We start from the raw sequence: 20,035 nt of genomic DNA, 5'->3' as shown, positions 1-20,035 counted from the left end.
CTTGGGAGAGCAACTGGATTTGTGTTTGGTTTTGGTTTGAACCAGATCTGTTCGTTGAAGAGCTGTTCTTGTAAGGTTAGCAAGGTTGGCCACGGCGTCTGAGCTAAATTCCACTGCTGGGGAGAGTATCCTGGCTCCCTGGCATTTCCAGTTAGGTACATTTTTATTTTTGCTTCCTTTTGAGGCAGTGCCTCACTTCAACCCAGAGCTGGCTGTCTTTCAGCAGGAGCTGGAAACATCCAAAAAGCATTGTTAATTTAGAGGTGAGGTTGCTCAAGTCTATTTTCTCCTGACAGTACAAACACTATAGGGCCAGAACAGAAGGTGAGGCCACAAATGTGCCCCACTCTGGGGCAGGGTTTGAGTGCTGTTCTGACCAGAGGTGCTGACTGGGCTCACCTCTATCCTCTGAGACCCATTGTTTCCTCTCTAATTCCTCACAGCCTTTCCTGAGCTCCTGCACTGTAACTGGTCGCACTGCACCATGGAATAGTTTTGAAAAAATCAAGGTTTATTTAATTTTACAATTACTCCCAAAAGCAATATTCCTGGCCTGCTGTTACAGTATGCACTAGACAGAACAGAAAGATGATCTGATGTTCAAAATCCACAAATTAATACCTACAAAGTGTACAGACTGTCAGATCAGCTGAGCGACACCAGCAGTGCTTAAGGAGCGTATATTCTTGAAGTGTCTCTGCCACACTAATTCTCAGACGCATTCTGTTTAAATAATATATTAGGAATTAAAAGATCGGGGGTAGCGGTGCATGTTAAAATGTGATTTTCAGATCCAAGAAGCGTGCAGAGAGTAGGATGTAGTATAAGAACCAAGTGTGTTTGAACAAGACATCTGGTTTATATAGTGCTGGCTGTTCCCTGTGCTGTGAGCTGTTCAGTTGCACTGAGTCAACTATAATAAAACAATACATTCATATTTATTAATTTTTTATGTAGGCTTTTGAAAACAGGAAGAGAAGTGAGAAGAACACAGGATATCAAGGAAGATGCCCAAGAGATGCATCTCTGTTAAGCTCTTTTGCAAGCTCTATGAATAGCTTCAGATCTGGTTAGACTCAAGAATCAAATACAGGTCCTAACCCTTATTTAGCCTCAGACTTCCATGGACAAATCCCATGCTCTTAATTTTGCCATGCAGCTTCTCTATCTGCAAGACAGGGATAATAACTCCATCTCCCTCTCATGGGTGCAGTGGAGCCAATTTCATCACTGTCAGCTCCGTGGAATCCCTGGGTGAAAGGAACAACAGAAATACAGAAAACATGGGTTATTAATAGCTGGTGCTTGCCCTTACATACATCACATGCACCGTTAGTCTTTGTGGCCAATAATTTACAGGGAGTGAAAAGATGTTCCTGAGAGTAAACACAACATGACACATGGATGGTATTAGACCTCTGAGGTGGTGTGGTCCCCAGGAGTCTAATTCAGTCTAAATCCAGGGATGCCACCCTGAGCAGATCCTACTTCATATATAGGTAAAATGGAAATGTGCAGATCTTAATAGTCAAATTTAAACTTCTAGGCAGTTTATATTGTAAAGGCGGGTGCTGGAATTGGTGTGCAGACCAGATTCCTGGTGGTTTCCAGCTTTTTCTGCCTCCTTCTTAGAGCCCAAAGGTTACATCCTCCTTGACACCTTGGATACCCTTCTGTTAGTAGGGATGTCCTGGGTACAAAATTTACCTTCTGTAGTTTGTAAGTGGTGGCTCTGGAGCTCAGAACTGAGGGGAGCCTGTGGCAGTAATCTCGGGTCACTGGTACCCCCTTGAGGAGAGCTGGGGTGTAAGAAGCACATGGCCATGATTTTCAGCACTTCACCTCTCTTGCCCACATTGCAGCCCATGATTCTCCATGGGCAGGGCAGCAGTGCCAGCAGACTGGGAGAGAAGAGCCTGTGGGAAGGGAGTTTGAGGAGCTTAGAACTGGAAGAGTGAGAAATGCTGGAAATCAGGATGCAGGACAGCTGATTGAGAGAGGCCAGGGCAGCAGGATGTGCCACAGTCAGGCAGAAAGCATTTCACTGGGCTTCTCTGCGTGTGGAAAACATCTTCCTTTAACTGGGAGCCATCCTGCCACTGCTGTCCGTGTCCCCAGGTGTCACTAAGTATGGAAATCACCATCCAACATAAAAGGAAGAGGCACAAAATCCAAAGATCTCTGAAGAAAACCACTTTCTGCAAGCCTGGCCATGCCTGGTTCATGCCATTAATTTGAAACTTGGGAAAACTCATTTTCTTTGTGCATATCTCCTCCTGTATCCCCGAGGGCAAATTAAAGATGGCTGGGAGGTTATTTATTTTCGGTAATAATGCACACACTGCTTCCAGACTTCCTGCCATTGTGCGATTATCGAGATTAATTGCCCGGGAAAGCTGCAGCATCATCTCAGGCCCTTAATAAGGAAGATCACAACATGGATTTATATTAATGCACATTACTGTGTGACACGGCCTTGCTCTTAGAGCCACATGGACAAATCTCAGTGCTGGGTGCTACCAGCACCGCTGCACCTCCAGACTGAGGGAAGGGTTGCATGTTCCCTTCCCTGCAGGGCCATGGCACCTTGAGAGCAAGGAAGAGGGAGTTGATGACATTTTTAGAAACCTCGTTAGTGAATAACTTTGCTTATTCTGAAATCAGTTCCCATCAGCCTCTGCTGAGTGATTCTGAGAATTGCTGGTGTGCTGCTGGTGACCCTGTCTGTACAGGTGCAATAGCTGGAATCTTAAGTATGCTTTTAGGTGCTTTAAAGTGTTGTGTTCTTACCAGGAAGAGAGACTCTGTACAGAGAAGGCTTTTAAGGCATATTCTGCCCTTTTAGTTTTCCTGCTGAGAGTTTAACAAACCAGTGTTGTTGCCTTGCTATAGAGATCCTGTCGTGCAGCAGCTCAGTCTGGTCTGAGGCTCAGGTTTTAAATGAACAACCATTAACAAAGGTAGAGCTTGAGGAGCTTTAAAGCAAATCCAGTTCTCCTAAAACATTTCAGTGATTTGGACTGTAATGTGTCAGGCAGAGGAGCAGCATGTGTGTGTCCTTCAGCAAACTCAACACTTTCCTCTGTTAAATCCCTGTAAATCCAGAGTCACTCCAGTGCCATCACTGCTGTTAATTGTTCATTTGCTGTGACAAGTTAGTTGTGGTATCTCACAATATTACAGTGGCTGCCCCATAGAATACAAAGTGGAGCTGATGAAATCTTGGCAATGGGAGCCCACAATACACTGGCATCTCTACATGTGAAACATTTGGAGGGGACTGGAGCACCACTGTGTTGGGCAGCAAGGCTCCTCAACAAACTGACACCCAGGAGAGGTTTTAGTCCTCACTCTGGCTGAGTTGTGACCACATTGTCAGATTGTGTATCTTTTACACCAATACCCGTGGAAAAATCTTTTAAAAAAACCCAAACAAATAAATTAGGGATTATACTCAGACTGTGTGTACCTTCAAAACAAAAAGGGATGTTATTGTAAGGTCCGCTGGATAATATTGACTTGCCACTGAGGTGAAGATAAGCTTCTTGGAGACTGTGCTCCATGGAAGAGCAGTTAAATGTTGTTGTTACTTTCCTTAGAAATGAAATAGATATTTCCAGGCATGTGACTCCGAGCTTTATTGATTACTTCTGTACAACACAGGAGTCTATAGAGTGTGGACTAAGTCCTGAAGTCCAGGCTCCATGTAAGCTTGGCTCAGCAGGAAATCTGAACTGAGCACTGTAGATGACAGCCCGGTCTCCAGTTCCATCCTGATCCCAATGCTATCAGTGCTGGCTGCTTCTAAAGAAGGATCAGCTTGATGATTTTGGCCCCAAATGGCTTTACTGACATACAAACTGAGGCCTTCCAAATTCTCTCCTTACCCAACAGTCACTGTAATAAGTGCAGGTTTGTCAGTCTCTTCTGGGGCAGCTCCCAAGTCCCAGTGAAAGTTTCCAAGTGGGCATGGCCAGCCATGCACTCAGTTCCCTCAATCCTTTCTGAACCCTCAAAGCCAGAGGATGAGTGTTCCTGTGATATTAATTACTTAATTAGCAGCCTGTGCCCTCTGTGCACCAGGCAGAGCAGCAGCGAAGGGAGTGACTGACAGCAGAGATGTATTAGTTCATTAGTTCTGTTGACCCGGGCTCCCTGATCTCCCGCTCTATGGCTGATCTCACATGTCTCTGTCTTGCTGTCCAGGTTTTATTGGGATTTGACCATGCTGCTCCTGATGGTAGGGAACCTGATCATCATCCCCGTGGGCATCACTTTCTTCAAGGATGAAAACACTACCCCATGGATTGTCTTCAATGTGGTTTCGGACACGTTCTTCCTCATCGACCTTGTCCTCAACTTCCGAACAGGCATCGTGGTGGAGGACAACACCGAGATCATCCTGGACCCACAGAGGATCAAGATGAAGTACCTCAAGAGCTGGTTTGTGGTGGATTTTATCTCCTCCATCCCCGTGGACTATATCTTCCTGATCGTGGAGACCCGCATTGACTCGGAGGTGTACAAGACGGCCCGGGCCCTGCGCATCGTGCGCTTCACCAAGATCCTGAGCCTGCTCCGGCTGCTGAGGCTCTCCCGGCTCATCCGCTACATCCACCAGTGGGAGGAGGTGAGCACAGCCTCTAGGGCACTGACTTCTAAACCTTCCCTTGCAAAAGTGCTTGCTTTGAATGCCCACTCTCCTCCTTTATGCCAGTGCCATTGCTAAACGGTTGTGGCTGGGGCCTAATGCTTTGTTTTTAGCAGGTTCCCAAGAGGGCCTTCTGCATCTTGTTACTTAGGCACTTGAGACTGTGCTGTTGGCTTGAGGATCATCATTGAGATGATGTGTGGAGATGTTGTGTGGGCTGGGAGAAGAGCAGGACCCCTTGCAGGAAGTGTGTAGTGATAGAGCTGCCTGTGAGCAGAGCAGTTACCCAGACAGCGAGGGCTTGCCCTCCCAGAGCCCCAAAAGGGCCAGAAACAGCTCAGAGGAAAGGTCTAGAGACAGCTGATTTGCAGGACCTGTGGCATCTGTTTACCATCTGCTTCTTCTATGTGCTTATCTCTTGAATAAAGAGAGAAGCATGGAGATGTATTATAACCTTGCTGTCTAAATTCTGTGACACTCTCTTAAGGGGAAGAGGAAGAGCAATCTGCAGACAAATAGAGTCTGTTTAAAGACATAAAGGTCCAGTGCAAGCCAGATCCCTACTACCACCCCTGGACCCTGTGCTGTTCTCAGGGGAGTTCCAGGATGCAGGGTGAGTTGTCAGGCATAATGTGAGTGAAGGTGCAACCTTTCAAGTACCTTGAAAATTAGTTATTTTTTCCTGTCTCCGTGCTCTCCAAAGCAAAGAGAAAGCTCCCTGCGTCTTTCTCCACACCTCAGGAGCATGTTTTCTGGACAAGGAAAGCTGGTCAAGGCAATTTCATCTTCCTCCCCATACTTTCTCTTCTGCTTTGGAGCAGAGCCTGATGCAGAGCATGATCTAATGCGGAGCGTGCTCCTGGGAACGTGAAGGGAAAGCAGCCATGCAAGTCATGGCTGGATTGCACCGAGCTGTCAGAACACTAATTTATGGCAGAGCTGAACCGACCCCTCCTCCAGCGTGGCAGACTCAGGGAGAGCACTGGGGCACACTTTACAAATTTCAGGCTTCATCTTTGTGGTGTTGTAGTTTGTGAGTGCCTCGCTCAGAGCAGAGCGTAACGCCTTGCTGAGGTCTGGGGTGACATTGTGCAAGGTGCTGCGAGGGTGCTGAGGGAGAGACAGCCACAGGAATTCCCTACGAGGTTCATTTGCTTCGTAGCACAGGCAGGAAGTGCACAGAGAGGTGGAGATGAATAAAGCAGGAGTGTCCTTCCCGGTGTGACTCAAGAGGTTGGAGGCTGAGAGAGCAGTGGAATAGCTGCAGGTCTGTTATCCTATCCCATGGCTGCATTGCTTCTTTGTCCTCCACTCTGAGAGCACTCAGGAAAGGCAAGTTGGTGGCTTAGGCTGTTGTTAAAGTAGTTCCTTCACAGTGATTTACAAGTACCCACAGCAGTGCAGAGCTCCCTGCTTGCTTGTCTCTGCTCCTTGACTTCCCTTCCATGAGGTGGTTGAAGAGGATTCAAGTATATTTGCTTTTGATTGTACTGAATTTGTTTTAAGAAATGATGAAATGAAAGCAAATCAGTGCTTTTCTCTCTCTTGCTCCTCACAGTTTGACTGGGCAGCCATTTCTAGTTTCATTCTCAAACCCAGTTTGTGGGATGTTGCTCCCTCCTGCTGCTGTTGTGGGTGCTGGGGCAGCACAGCCGGGTGCTCTCCAGACCCCCCCGAGGAACAGGCTCCCTGGAGCGATGCAGTGCTGCCTGTGGAAGGGCCAGATGGTGCTGGGTTGCAGTTTGGGACTGCAATGCAGACTCTGTTATGCACTGCAGAGCCTGCCAGACCAAACACGATAGTCTTTTTGTCAAACAGGGCTCAACCCAAGCAGCAATTTCCTGGAGAGAGTTTAATACTGGGAGGTTTCCCACCCTCTCACATGGGGGAGGGAAGCAGAGGAAGGGGTGATCCCTCACCATTGGTGCAGTGCCTGCTACAAAGCAACGGGGAGACAGGGGAGAGAAGTGCTGCTTCATCTTTGCGTGGGAGTTGTGCTCCCTGGAACCACACTGACAGTCCTTTCTTCCTCTCACTCTGAAGTGCCTACAGATGATCTGTGTCTGAAAGTCCACATTAATCTTTCCTCAGTGGTGATCTGGAAGTGTTCATTCCTGTAGGACGGAGCTGTGTCGGACTAGACCTACTCAGGGTGTATATGAGGGGCAGGTTGCTGTGCAGAGTTAAAGAAGCAGAAGGACTCTTGGGAGAGGGAGTGACTGAAGGCCTGTTCTCTTGTGGTTCCCCCACTGTCCCACTCTGTGTCTCATCATCTAGGTAGTATCCTTCTCTCTTAGGCTCTTTGCATATGACCAGATAAGCTAAAAAGGAGATGTGAGTAGGGCACACTGGTCCTCTGGAGGGGAGGGTTTGTGTGAACCAGAGGAGTGTGTGTAGGGCAGTGAGGCAGAGTTAACACAGGTGGGTGGACCAGTCACTGAGGGAGGGCAGGGTGTTGTGTCTGGGCAGAGCCTGCACATCCCACTCCCCTGCACATCCCACTCCCCTGCACATCCCACTGCCCTGCACATCCCACTCCCTTGCACATCCCACTCCCCTGCTGGGGCAGTGCCTTCTGACGGAGGGATTGCTGCTGCCTCACTCATAACTAGTGCTGGGACTGAGTCCTGTGTGAGGAGCAGAGGAGGACTCGGCACACACAGAGTGTTCTCTCCTTACTCAGCCTCCCAGAACGTTACAGCTGTGCATTAGTGGGACTGGGAGTGAGTACAGGGATAAGTGGTCACTTCCTGAGTTCTCAGTGAGCCTCTCCGTGCCTTTCCCTGCAATTGTCCATGCTCTGCATGAATTTATCACTCCCCCTGCAGTGAGGGGAGAGCAGCCTCGGCGAGGGCTGCAGTGCTGTAAAGCAGCCAGGCTCTCATCAGTTCCAGATCAATGCCAGGCAGGAGTCCGTGGGATCCAGAGCCAGGGGTTTGAAGTGCCTGCTCCATTGTGGCTCAGAGCAGACTGCTCTGACATCCACCCCCAGATCTCAGAGAAGTGCTGTGGGGACTTTAGCTGGGCAAACAACCTGAAGAGAAAAGGAAACTAAAAAGGAAGAAAAACAACCTAATGCACTCGTGTTCACTGGAGTACGAAAATAAGCTTAATTCCAAATGTAGCAGTTTCATTTGCATTATGCATTTTGCATGAGTGGCCCCACGAATGAATTTACCAGTAGGGCAGAGCATAAATAGAGTCTTTTTGAAGTGTCTGCCGTGTCTCCCCTGCAGTAGGAAGCTTGATTGCTGTGTAGGCAGGTGTACACGGACTGGCTGGAGCCTCGCTTGCCTCAGTACTGGATCACAAACTCCAGTATCTGGGAGCTCCCAAGGCCAGCAGCAGAGGTGCAGGAGGGCTGGCACAGTGGGATTGTGAAGCTGTCCTGCCAGGGCAGACCAAACAGGGCTGCTCCAGCCATGCCGTGTCCCTGCCCAGGGCAGCTCTCGTCACCTCGGCCTTGGAACCGCTCCAGCAGCTCTCGGGGTGCCCAGGTTGGTCCGTGGCTCTTGGCCCTGTGGACATGGAGGCACATTGTCCCAGGGTCAGGGAGCTGGGCCTTTCCACTGCTGGGCTCAGAAACCATTCAGAGGAGGCAGACTCCAAACATGAACATCCTACAAACCTTACCCCAAGGTCACCTGGCAGAAAGAAAGGAGGCACAAACACCAGGTAACCCACGGGCTCAATCAAAACAAACCGTCCTGGGCAGACTGGGAATGTTAGACAAAAAAAACCTCTGTAGGTTTTCATAAGCAAAAGGGATTGTATATTATTTTTTCCCTAAGAGCAGTTTGCTGAGCTTTCCCTGTTTTATGCACAGCATCTACCCCCGTGTTTGGTGCCAGGAAGCAGCAACCTATATTTAAGATCAGACTATTTTGACTTATGAACAAGGAACATTTATTGGAACAACAGTAAAATCCTGCTCCTGTAAATTGGTTTCCAAATAGCACATAGGCTAAGATAACCAAAATATTTTGATTTCAGACTCTATGGGAGCGATTATGATGAGAAGGAAAGGAACTATCTGTTTTTGATATATATCACAATGATAAGATGATCATAAATGAGGAATTTTTCAGATTGTAGCTTTTGGGTTTTGCAGCTGAAACCTGAAGAAAAGGACAATTTGATGATTTTCAAATTATTATGTCATTGAAAATTTGCAAACTTGCCTGAGTGTTATCGTTTTATTCCCCGGGGTTTCCATATTACAGAGAAGCTTTAGAACAGAGGGAATGCATCTTCTCAGGTGCCAGTAACAAATTCCCAGTAAAAACTCAGCACAGATTGCATCATCTGAAAGATGATGTCACTTTTAAGAAGACTCAGATATTCAGAAAATTGATTCAAAGGCTGGAGGGCCTGTGTGGAAGGACTAGGAGGGAGCTTCCGTAGGCTAGGAGGACATGGCTCCCAACTGATTTTCATTTTGATTTGCTGATTCCTTTAGTTTCTTCTGACCTATTTGTAGCCTTTTTAAAATTAAATTAAATGAACATGGCTAGTGGCCTGGGGGATATGATGTTAGGCCAAATCCATAAGTGGTTCCTGGGAGGGGAGGAGCCGGACAGAATGATTGTTCCCGAGCGGCACAGCAGGGTCCCGTTCCACAGGCACTTCAAAATAGCTGAACAGATTTTTTATCGATATGATTTGCAATTCTGTCGTGTTAAATAGCAAGGCAGACCCAGGAGAGTAACTCATTAAAACCTCTGACCACCCTTGAGGAAAATCAGACTTCACAAACACTGGTAATGTGGCCGGGAGGGGCGAATGGGCTGGGTTTTGTCCTAAATTTGCATTACCTCATTTCTGAAGGCAGCTTTATCAGGCATTGGTCTTAATGTCCTTATAGGAGCTTATTAGAACCATAATGCCAGTTACAATAATAAGTTTTCATTCTCACTGCACAAAGTGATCCAAAATTTGAAGCATCTTTTCCTCTCAGAGAGAATCCTGCACTGAAATCAAGGGCAAAAACCCTCTTGTTGACATTTGAGTAGAAGGTTGTTCAAGATTTTTTACCACAGCCTTTTACATCGAGCCATTTTCACTTCAGCACAACATCCTCGTGGAGGGAGAGCAGACAACAGGAGGAGACAGATGTTCTCCATTCCTGTACATGACATTTTCCCTCTCCTGCCTGTGGGCATCCAGGGATCCATCCCCTGCCCTGTGCCACGTTACCTGTCAGGAGAAAGAACAGTTTGTTTGGGGAAGTTGGTCTTTAGCAGGAAGTTCTACTGCTCTAGTGCAAATCCAGCTTCCCACCTGGGCACTGGGAATACAGTTTCAAAGAGAATATCATCAAAAATGGGTTCTAATGAATTATAAGGAGCCAGGCAAATATTTGAATAGCTGTGCAGCCACAGAGTTTACCATAAAAAGGAAAAAGCCTTTTATTTTTTTTACAGTCACCTTCTGGCAGTGCTTAATGTGTCTTCTGTCAACAGCAGGGTATGATCAGGGAATACATGGCTTGGGGGCTTGGGATTAGGGCACAGAGCCATTTGTCTCTAGGTCAGTAGTTCAGATCCAGCTTGTAGCAAGTGAAAGTCATTTGCTGTCTCAGGGGTGTGTTTTTTCTGATCTGTTCTTACCAGACAGGTGCCTGTTTGACAAAATCAGCTGGGACTGGCCCTGGGGAGCCTCAGGCTCCCTGTGGCAGGAGCAAGGTGGTTAAATTTCCCCCCATCTGAAGTGAAGTCCCCCCTGACCAGGGTGTGAGGAACATTAATAAAAGGGTCCTGCCTGTGCCCAGGTTCTGGTTCTCAGGGTCACAGGGTCCCTCAGTCTGTGCCTTCATGCTGGGATGGAATCGTGAAGGGTTTCTAAAGAGCCAGGCTGGTCTCCTAATGATCTCTAATCACTGTGATAGCTGGTTGCTGCTCCAGCATTTCATTTTCCTCTCCCCTCAGCCTCCTCCCGGCCTCCTCCGTATGTGTCCCTTCCCCGGACACAGGGTAGGTTTCCCTTTCTCTTGGGGAGCTCACGTCTCCGTGTCCCTCTGCCAGCACCAGCTGCCTGCAGCTCAATGCCCATGTCGTGCCAGCTGCCTCTCATTTTCCTTCAGGCCATTGTTTCTGGAGGGGGGGTCTGGCAGGCTTTGTTATTGCTGTTGTGTTGCAATAACAGAGGGTCCTCAAAGGAGAAGTGCTGGAGTCTGGCAGGAGGATTCCTCCTGCCTGTGTCATTTTCCAAGATTTAATACCATGGAGCTTTATTGATGGGGTTTGCTCCAGCTGCAGTGCTGCAGGACCCTGGGTCCAGCCTGTAGTGTGACTGTCACATGGGGCTGGGGAGGTGTGACCTACAGCAGAGTCACAGGATGGGTCAGGCTGGAAGGGACCACAGAGGGTCATCTGGTCCCATCCTCCTGCTCAGGCAGAGTCATTGCAGAGCACACAGCACAGGATTGAGTCCAGACAGGTCTGGAATATCTCCAGTGGGGAGACTCCACACCCTCTCTGGACAATCTGTTCAGTGCTCAGTCACTGCACAGTGAAGAAGCTCTTCCTCATGTTCAGGTGGAATTTCCTGGGCACCAGTTCCATTGCTCAGCCCCCCTGAGCAGATCCTGGTCCATGCTCTGGCCCCTCCCTGCAGGCACTGACAGACGTGGATGACCCCTTTTGGTGTCTCCTCTGGAGGTTGAACAGCCCCAGCTCCCTCAGCCTTTCCTTGTGAGGGAGATGCTCCAGTCCCTTCATCATCTCCGTGGCCTCTGCTGGCCCCACTCCAGGAGCTCCGTGTCCCTCCCGTCCGAGGAGCCCAGAGCTGGAAACAGCACTGCAGATGTGCCTCCCCAGGGCAGCAGAGGGGCAACAGGTATGGTAGCAGGAAGAGGGATCTTGTCAACCCTGTATTCTGATGGCAAAGTGTAAGGAAACTTCTGGGAGCCTTCTAAATCACATCAAAATCCTGTGAGCTCAGGAACCAGCAGTGGCAGTGCCCAGTTCCCTTGAATGCACAGGAACAGATTGACATCTCCTTAGGACTGTGCTTCATAGAAGGAGCATGGTGAAGGGGCACCCTCTGGAGCTGGTGCTGAGCACCTCAGGCTGTGTGTGAGCTCAAACCAGCCCACACAGCCTTGTCCAGCATGTCACAGGGTGTCTGTGAGGCACATACAGATAGTGCTGATGCAGCTTTTGAACCATCCAGAGGGACATTCCTGTTACCATTGGGGTTGCTGATGCACTGCCAGATGTGGGTTTGTCCCTCAGCAGTGCAGGAGTTGTGCTCTGCCAGCCTCACCCCACACTGTAAGGCCAGTTTGTCTGAGGCACATTAGCCTTGGCAAGTGGTTGCACATTAATCGCTGCTCTCGTTGAAGCTTCTTCCAGGAAGGCACTATTGATTGCATTCATATCAAGTGGAAAACTTTAATGAGACAGCTGAAGAGAACAGCATTTCCTCGCCTCACTTGTTGTATTCAGCAAGACCGGGCTGGAAAGGAACGTGCCAAATGTGTAAGTTGTGTGAATGAGGCAGAAACTTGGCCCAAATAGGACCATGTTAAAAAATCATCTTGGTTGGTGCGGGAGGAAGAAAAGGGGATTCTGGAGCATGGCAGCGTGGAGTTGCTTTTTGCCAAGAGAGATTGAAGTCAGTTCTTTCATCTCCCCACAGAGCATCCTCACGTGCTCTGAGCCAGTGACTGGGCAGGGGGAAGTGCCACATGGGGACCCAAATAGCTCCTCCTGCTGGGGTTGGAGTGAGAGCAAATCTCTGCCAGCAGGGAGACAAAAATACCCCACTCACTGGTGTCATTAAGGGGCTGGAGTCTGGAAAAGGATCTGTATCTGGCCAGCTGTTTAGATATGGAGCTGCTGGGCACTCTGAGGCACACTGACACCACGGGGGTGGGACTGACCCAGTCCATTTTATTCTCCTGAGTGGAGAGAGCTGGAGGGAGGGAGCATCCAATGGTCAGTGCCCCTCACACCTCACTGTCTGCAGGCACAACCCCCACAGCAGGGGCTGTGCTGGGGAGCTCCAGCAGAGCAGAGCCCGGGCCCCTCTCCAGCTGGGCTGGCTGGGCTGGAGGGCAGCACTCAGACCTCGCGCTCCAGCACCACCAGATGATGCCGCGGGCTGAGCGGGCTGAGGAAGGGATGTGTGGCCATGAACGAGGCAGCCAAAGGCAAGCTCCTGGCTTTCCAAGTGCTGTGTGCTGGGGAAGGGGACAGGGCAGTGTCAGCCCTGCAGAAAGGTCAGGGGCTGCACGAGGGCTCGGCTGGCTGGGGAAGGAAGGAGTGCTCTTCCACAAGGCAGCAAAGCCTGAGGCCAAGCTTTGGCTCTGAGCAATTCTTGCTTCCACTCCAGAGAAGAAGTTGCCAGCCACAGTGCCAGACTCTGCAACACACAGTGTGTTGGAAAACGTTTGGTTTTCACCCCCTTTCCTTCTTGCCAGAAAAATGCTAATGGATGTAAAACAGCCTCACTCTCCCCACTAGTTTGAGGTGAAAGGAAGAAAAAGTCTTTCTCGGGAAGGACAAGCTTCACTCCTGAGCCAGGCACAGAGAGGTGTGTGAAGGTTTAATGGGCAGGAGCCGTATTGATGAAGTTATTTTCTGAGCACTGCTGTGAAAAGAGCTGTTTTGAAGACAGTTTCAGGACATGCAATTATCCAGTTTGCCAGCTTAATGCATTCAACTTAACCTCATTTTTATGAAGCAGAAATCAATGTGGTAACTTTTTCAGAGCTGAGATGACATTTTATTCTTGCTTCTCTCATAAGGATGCATATTTTTAAGCTTCCTTTTCTACTTTAACTCCCCCCTCTCCCAGTTTTGATTAAGCAGGAATACCCCAAGGGCGAAGGAAAAGAGTGAGGCAATTTCCACATTCCCAGAGTCACATTAGAATGGAAGATAATTCTGAAATCTCTTTGCAATGCATGGCAAAATTTTCCATCTTGGAAAAGGATTTGGAAGTGTATCTAGAGCTTCAGTACAAGAACCTTTTTATTCATTTCATTCAAGCACTACTTTACCAGGGAAGGATTGTAAAGGTGCTGATCTTCACCCCAGTTTTTCATTCCAAGGAATGTGTGACCCCTGTTTTCTGCTATTCCAGTGTCTGTCACCTTCTCTACTCCAACATGGTTAGGGATATTTTGAGAACTATTCCTGCCTTGTGTCTTCTCCTCTTCCTAAACCAGAAGTCCTGCAGAACAGCAGCTGCCAGAGCTGTGAGCTGGATAATGCCTGTCCAGAAGTTCCCCAACAAGACTGTGCCATAAAATTGAAGAGAGTGGGGTAATTGCCCTGCCTTTCCTTAACATGCCTCCCTTCCTACCCCAGCACTTCCTGACATGGGTTGCACCACACAGAGCATTTTAGTCTAGTGACACACTCAAAAATCCTCACAGGCGAGGGCACACCTCCATGTGTGGAGGGAAAGGGAGATGAAGGTTGCAGAGTTGGTTAATTTAAACAGAAAACTATTTTCCCTGAGAAAGTTGAGTGGCAGTGGTGGCCTTGTGTACCTTGGCAGAGCCCTGTAGCAGGCAGGTCCCTGCTGAACTGGTGATGGTATCTTTGCCTTTTGCTCATCCACTATTTATGAGGGAGAAGCCAGGAATTAGGAAGGGCCTGATGAGGGGGAACATTCTGCCTTTGTGACAGCTGGGAAAAGAAAGGGAAAGATGTGATCTGATAACAGAAACCACCAGAATTATTCTTCCAGCTTCCTCTGAGCTCGGGATGAGCCACATGCCAGTAGTCCCACAATGTTCCTTGCCATAAACAAAGGCAACAGTGTAGTCACCTCATAGCTCTCAAACAGCTGCAGTTCATTCACACTCCTGAGGTGCCACCAGGCCTGGGATCTGCTCTGACACAAACCCTGAGCAATCCCACTGAGGTATGACATGAACATGCACTTCTCTGCAGAGTGCCCTTGGGCAGGTCCTGTCCCCAGGGCTGAGGGGACACTGCTCCTACTCTTCTCTGGAAGCAGAGCCCTGACCCAGTGTAGGATGCATATATCTTGATCTTAGCTTACCCCAGCATCTCATTATTCTGTGATGTATCCAACATCCTCTCCCTTGACCTCTTGACTTGGGGTCATCAAGGTAGATGAGCACAGTGAGGATGGTGTATCATGGTTATTCTGTGTCTGTGATTCCTGGGCCTTAGGAGACAAGAAAAACTTGAGGAGTGTGTTTCTCTGGTTTGGATCCAGCCAGGATGGACCATCCAGAAAGGATAATAGTCTGTGCAGTGTGTAAATGGATTTGGAACAGAAGGAGGCTGGTCTGAGGGGAATTCTTGAGGTAAGGAGTGAGTCATGTGTGGGCCAGGAGCTGAAGATGGGAGAAGTGACTTGGTGCAGTTCTCAAGGAGGAGAGAGCAGCAACAGTGCTCAGGGGGGAATTGTGCTGCCTCTCTGCCCAGTGCTGGGGTGAGCTCAGGGGGGAATTGTGCTGCCTCTCTGCCCAGTGCTGGGTGTGCCTGGAGCTGTACCTGGAGCAGGGAGCAGCTGGAGCCTGCACTCCCCTTGGATCACCTCAGGTCTGGCTCCACGCACCCGTGGAGGGTGAACTCTGGGAGAACCTCTCCCTGTGCTGGCACTGACAAGCAATCAAACAAGCAGCAGCAGTGCTGCCTTGTAAACACTGGGAAGAAACTGTGAGGATAATGTCCCTTAAAGTAGCTGACAGGCCTGCTTTTCCTCAAGTCCCTGGAGAGGGTGGAGAGCAGTTAAGACGCAGCAGCTGTGTTTGTTTTTTCTTCATTTATATTTTTTTTTTCACCCAGCAAAGTGCCGGGTGTTAATTCCTCTTGATTTGCTCAGTGCAGCCCAGTTTGGAGAGGCCATCCCTCGAATAGGGTTGATTAGACTCCTCTCCAGTGTGCATCACCCAAACACCACTAATTCCACTCTCTCCCAACAGTGTGCCTGTTTTCTGGTGCTACAAAGAATTAAGCTGAAACTGGTTAATGAGGCAAACTTGGTGCAGCCAAAGCTTAGAGACTTCTGTCAGGGCCACTGCACAGCTGGAGGGGATGTTCTTCTGGTGGGTTTGAGTAAATGTGTTGTAATGCACTGATGAACTCTGGGTGTCATGTAAGCCCAGCACTTCTTCACTCCCCCTGTATGTCCCCATTTCACTCTCCCTGCCCTGTGCTGCTCATGAGTCCTGGGAAGCTTGTGCCATGATCACCTCCCTCTCTATTCCCACACTACTCTTTCATGCACAGGAGGGATAACAAGGGCTGTCATTTGTGTTCAGGTGCAGAGAGGAGAAAAAATTGTGATTCAGGTTGGCTGAGCCTTCTCCAGAGGACTCTTCCCCTCCCCACAGGGGTGAGCTTTGCCCCTCTGCACTCTGAGCTCCCTCCCTGTTCCCTGCCAGCATGCACAGACATCCCACCACCTGGCTCTTCAGCTGATAAATCACCTCAGGCTTGTGGGTATGAGGAAGGACAGATAAGAACTTTTCACTTTAGCTCTCTTCCCTCCAGACTTGAAAGACATGGTTGTTATTTTGTCTTGAGCATTAGGCAGACTCCATCCATCTCTGGAATGGGAAAGAAATACCGGGGAAGGCCGGTGGAGCATTAGGAAAGCAGAGTGAAGAGGCTTTCACAGGAGACAGGAGAAAGGAGAGCTGGGGAAGGCCTGCTGCATCCCCCAGTCTGTCCTGGCATGGGACTGTCTGTTTGATCCTCGAGGGCTGGTGTCAGACAGATGTTAAATGTGTTGAGCAGCAATACCTTGTCGCTTTTTTTGAGCTGTCCATCTGGCAGCAGCATTGTCTTGCACACTGGGAAGGGGATTGATTACTTTGCCATGCTCAGCCAGGGTCTGACTGTGCTTTGGACCACAGAGAACAAGTGGGCCAGAGTGGAGAGCTGGTCTTTGCTGTTGCCAGGGGGAAGAGATTGACTTCTCCAGCATGGAAAGCAAAAGGAGAGCTCTCTCACCCAATATGAGAGGGTTCAGAGTGTAGCAGTGAGCAGATTGCAGCTCTGTCCTGCTTTGCTGCCTCAAAGAGTACACCCTGTGAGACATGTGGGAGGAGAGCAGCTGTGCTCCAGGGAACTCGGGGCATCCTTCCTGCAACTTCTCTCATGTCCCACGGCAGTAACGTTGCTGGAGATGAGAAACAGGCACAAGATGCTGCTGCTTCTCATACACGGATTTTGTGCCCCTCTCCTTGCCCTCCTCAAGGTCATTTGAGCCGCTGGCAGGGAAGGAGGAACACAGCCCACTTTAGGAAGTTTCCATCCTGGCTCACTGTGAGTGCTGGGAATGCAGACGAGGAGGTCTGGAGCCAGGCTGGAACATGTTCCTCTGGCCTTTCCCCTCTCCCTCCTCCCCCTTCCTGAGACACAGCACGCAGCCAGCTCCTCCAGGAGACGGTGCCTTTAAAGGGAACCTTATCTCAGAGCACTCTCCCCTTATCTGCAGCCCTCAGCCGTAGCCGTGCTCTCAGAGTGCTGACTGGGGACCTGCAGCTGCTGGCAGCAGCTTCCATCTGCTGCTGGAAACTGGAAGCTCTCTGGACTTTCCTCTCAGCCTGGCTGCAGCTGTGCATCCACCCCACCAGCCATGCACGGCCACGGGAGAGGGATCCCTCATCCCTGGAGAGCTTCAGCAGCACTGCAGGAAGGTGCCCCTTGGGTATCAGTAGCACCACGGAGGAGGGATCGTACAGTCCAGAGCAGGTCATACCCCCCCCAGTGAACACCCTCGGCCTTGGCGAGGTTTGCACAGCCCCGTGGAGGCTCCTTCTGCTGCATCCTCCCTGCTCCCGGGATTCCAGCACACCGGTGTGGCAAAGCTCCCAGGGGTGGGAGCGCTGGAGTGCTCTGCCATTTCCCTGCCTGATAAACGTGGGCCCAGCCGGAGCGACTGCCGGCTGCGGGATGTGCAGCTCATCCAGCCTGCCCTTCCCACCCCTGCAGGCTCTGCCGGCCGGGAAGCAGCCGCAGGGCTCAGCCATTGACCCTGATCTGCTAATGGGCGAGAGGGAGGGAGAAGAGCCGGTGCTCCAATCAGTCACTGGAGGGAAGCCGTGCCTGCTTTGATTAGCCAGCCATTTTTCTGGATACCACCCCAAAACTCCCTCTGCTATTCTGGAAGTGGGGAGAAACTATTCTGTGGAGAGATCTTTCAAATAAAAACAGGGGGGGTGAGGATATTTCCGCAGTGATTGAAGTGGAAAGACCAAGCTAAAAGGGGCGGAGAATATTTTGTTCCAGACAAGGTACTTCCTCAGCATGAGAGCTGGGCATCAGCACCCCACACAGTGGCTTCCTGCTCCCATCACTTGTTTGCAGATGGAGCAGAGCTTACCCTGACTAACAGCCAACAGCCAGCCCCTTGCCTCTGAGGCTGGCACTTCCATGCTTTCCAGAGCCAGGAAGGTGGGAAGGTTGCACCAGTGTGCCAGCTTAATTGACAGCTGGCACAGAACAGGGGATGTGCTGATGGATGAGAGGCAGCTGCCAACTTCAGATGCCAGCACTGGCAGGAGAAAGGGCCAGGAACAAGCCCGGCTGGCAGTGGGGAACGAGCCTGGGACATAACCAGGAGAGGGGGGTTAGTGCTTAACTCCGTGTGAAATCCTGGGAAATGTGGCAGGCCAGGTGGCTGGCTGGGAGGCTGCACTGCAAGGGCAGTGGAGTGCTCCAAGTCCTTGGTCTAGAGCCTCCTGGGAGCGGGACAGCAGGCTGTGCACTGCTCTGCTGACTGCTGGAAGGACTCACAGCCAGGTGGGAAGGGCTGAGCTCCTGCAGCTGGTAATTACAGGAGAGCAATGTCAGCCACTTCCCGGGCTGGCCAGGGAGAGATCCCCCTGGTTCCTGCAGCCCTGGCAGCCCGAGGTCAGCCGTGGTCACCCCTGGGAGCACAGACATCCTCTCGTGCTGCCCGAGGGTATTTGTGGGGCTGACAGCTCAGCACAGCCCCGCTGGCCGTGCTGGGGGTGATGGCACACACGGGCAGACTCGTGGCTTTGGGGCTGTCTCAGCCTGTCTGCTGGTCTTCCCTGATGCCTTTTCCAATGGTAAGGGTTTGCCAGGGCACCTTTGGAGTGCTGAATCAGAGCCAGGATGTGCTGGGTCGGGCACGTCCAGGTACAATTGCAGCTGCTCAGAGAAGCCTCCTGTACTTGTTATCAGCCCTGATTCCTGATGCTCCAGGTGATATGGCTCCCTACCTTTCCCTTAGCAAAGTGGTGCTGCTGAATCACACAGTCACACACTGGTTTGGGTTGGAAGGTAGTCATTTTGTTCCAACCCCCTGCCATGGGCAGGGACACCTTCCACTAGACCAAGCCCTGTCCAACCTGGCCTTGAACACTTCCGGGGATGGGGCAAAGACCCTGAAAGATCCTTACAATCAATATTTTCCCTTGATGCTTTCTAATTTTCTAATTAGTTTTCTCTAATTGCATCCCAATACATTCTGCTCCATGGTCCTCACCTCATCCCTAATGATCCTCAACACTTCCCTCCTCACCTTCCTCTCCACATCCAGCAGATCTGAAGAAGAGACAATTGCCAAATTCTTTGTCACTAGTCTTGTCAAAAGTGTTTGTATCCTCCATTTGGACCACAGATGGGATCTGTAATGAAATCCTGATGTTCAGATCATTTTTTGTCTCCCTAGTGGGGACAGTTACCAATAGTTCATTAAAAATTTGGACACCAGTCTAATCCTAGCAGAAACTGAGGTTCCTGGCATTTTAGGGAGATCCAAACTAATAACTGGGATATCAGACATCTGTTCCTGACTCTTTTCCATAATCAGTCTTCCCACTGAGGGCTGTGAAATGTTTGATGCCTCAGATTATTTTGTTTACTGCTGCTACAGCAGTTTACTACTGCTGCATTTGTTCAACATGCTCCTGAACAAATTCCCTGGAGGAAGTTACCAGTTTGTAGGTGGTCATGGAGGGAAACTTCACTGAATTCTCAAGTGTCACTTCATTCTGGAATGTGATGGTGCTGGGAACCCAAGTGTAGTGAAAGGAGGCAAAAATCTTACATTTTGTGAGATTTCAGGTATATGGGACAGAGATTGGGAAACCAGATCCCGTGGTTCTGACTTCATGCTGAGCCCTAAACTGATGGAATAGGCTCCTATCTGGCTTCTCCCCTCCAGGCTTGGAAGGCTGAATTGGTCAAGGTTGGTGCCCTGCATGTGCTTCATCCCATGCTCAGTTTAACCTTGTTGTTTTGAGGCATCCCACCACTCCTTCACAGGCTGCTGAGAAACCCTGAAGTTTTGGGTTTCAGAACAGCCCAACTTTCTCTCCCCATGTTGCTCCAGCAGAGCTCCTTGCCTGCAGCTGAATTCCTGTTCATTTTGTGGAGGGGAAAGCACCATAAATGCAGAGAAAGAAATAATTAGTGT

The 20,035-nt window shown here is 49.9% G+C and overlaps 1 protein-coding gene across 1 annotated transcript in view; it reads left to right on the top strand.

Annotated features, from left to right (window-relative positions):
- The window catches only part of HCN4 (hyperpolarization activated cyclic nucleotide gated potassium channel 4), a 95,440-nt gene that overhangs the window by 24,645 nt on the left and 50,760 nt on the right, over nt 1-20,035 (top strand). The window contains exon 2 of the mRNA XM_018069917.2: nt 4,207-4,630. Within this exon, the coding sequence (XP_017925406.2) occupies nt 4,207-4,630 (424 nt within the window). The remainder of the gene's footprint in view (nt 1-4,206; nt 4,631-20,035) is intronic.

Source organism: Manacus vitellinus, unplaced genomic scaffold (assembly GCF_001715985.3).
Source record: "Manacus vitellinus isolate BGI_N305 unplaced genomic scaffold, ASM171598v3 scaffold_16_pilon, whole genome shotgun sequence".
Taxonomy (NCBI): domain Eukaryota; kingdom Metazoa; phylum Chordata; class Aves; order Passeriformes; family Pipridae; genus Manacus; species Manacus vitellinus.
This window is presented reverse-complemented; position numbering and strand designations above follow the sequence as displayed.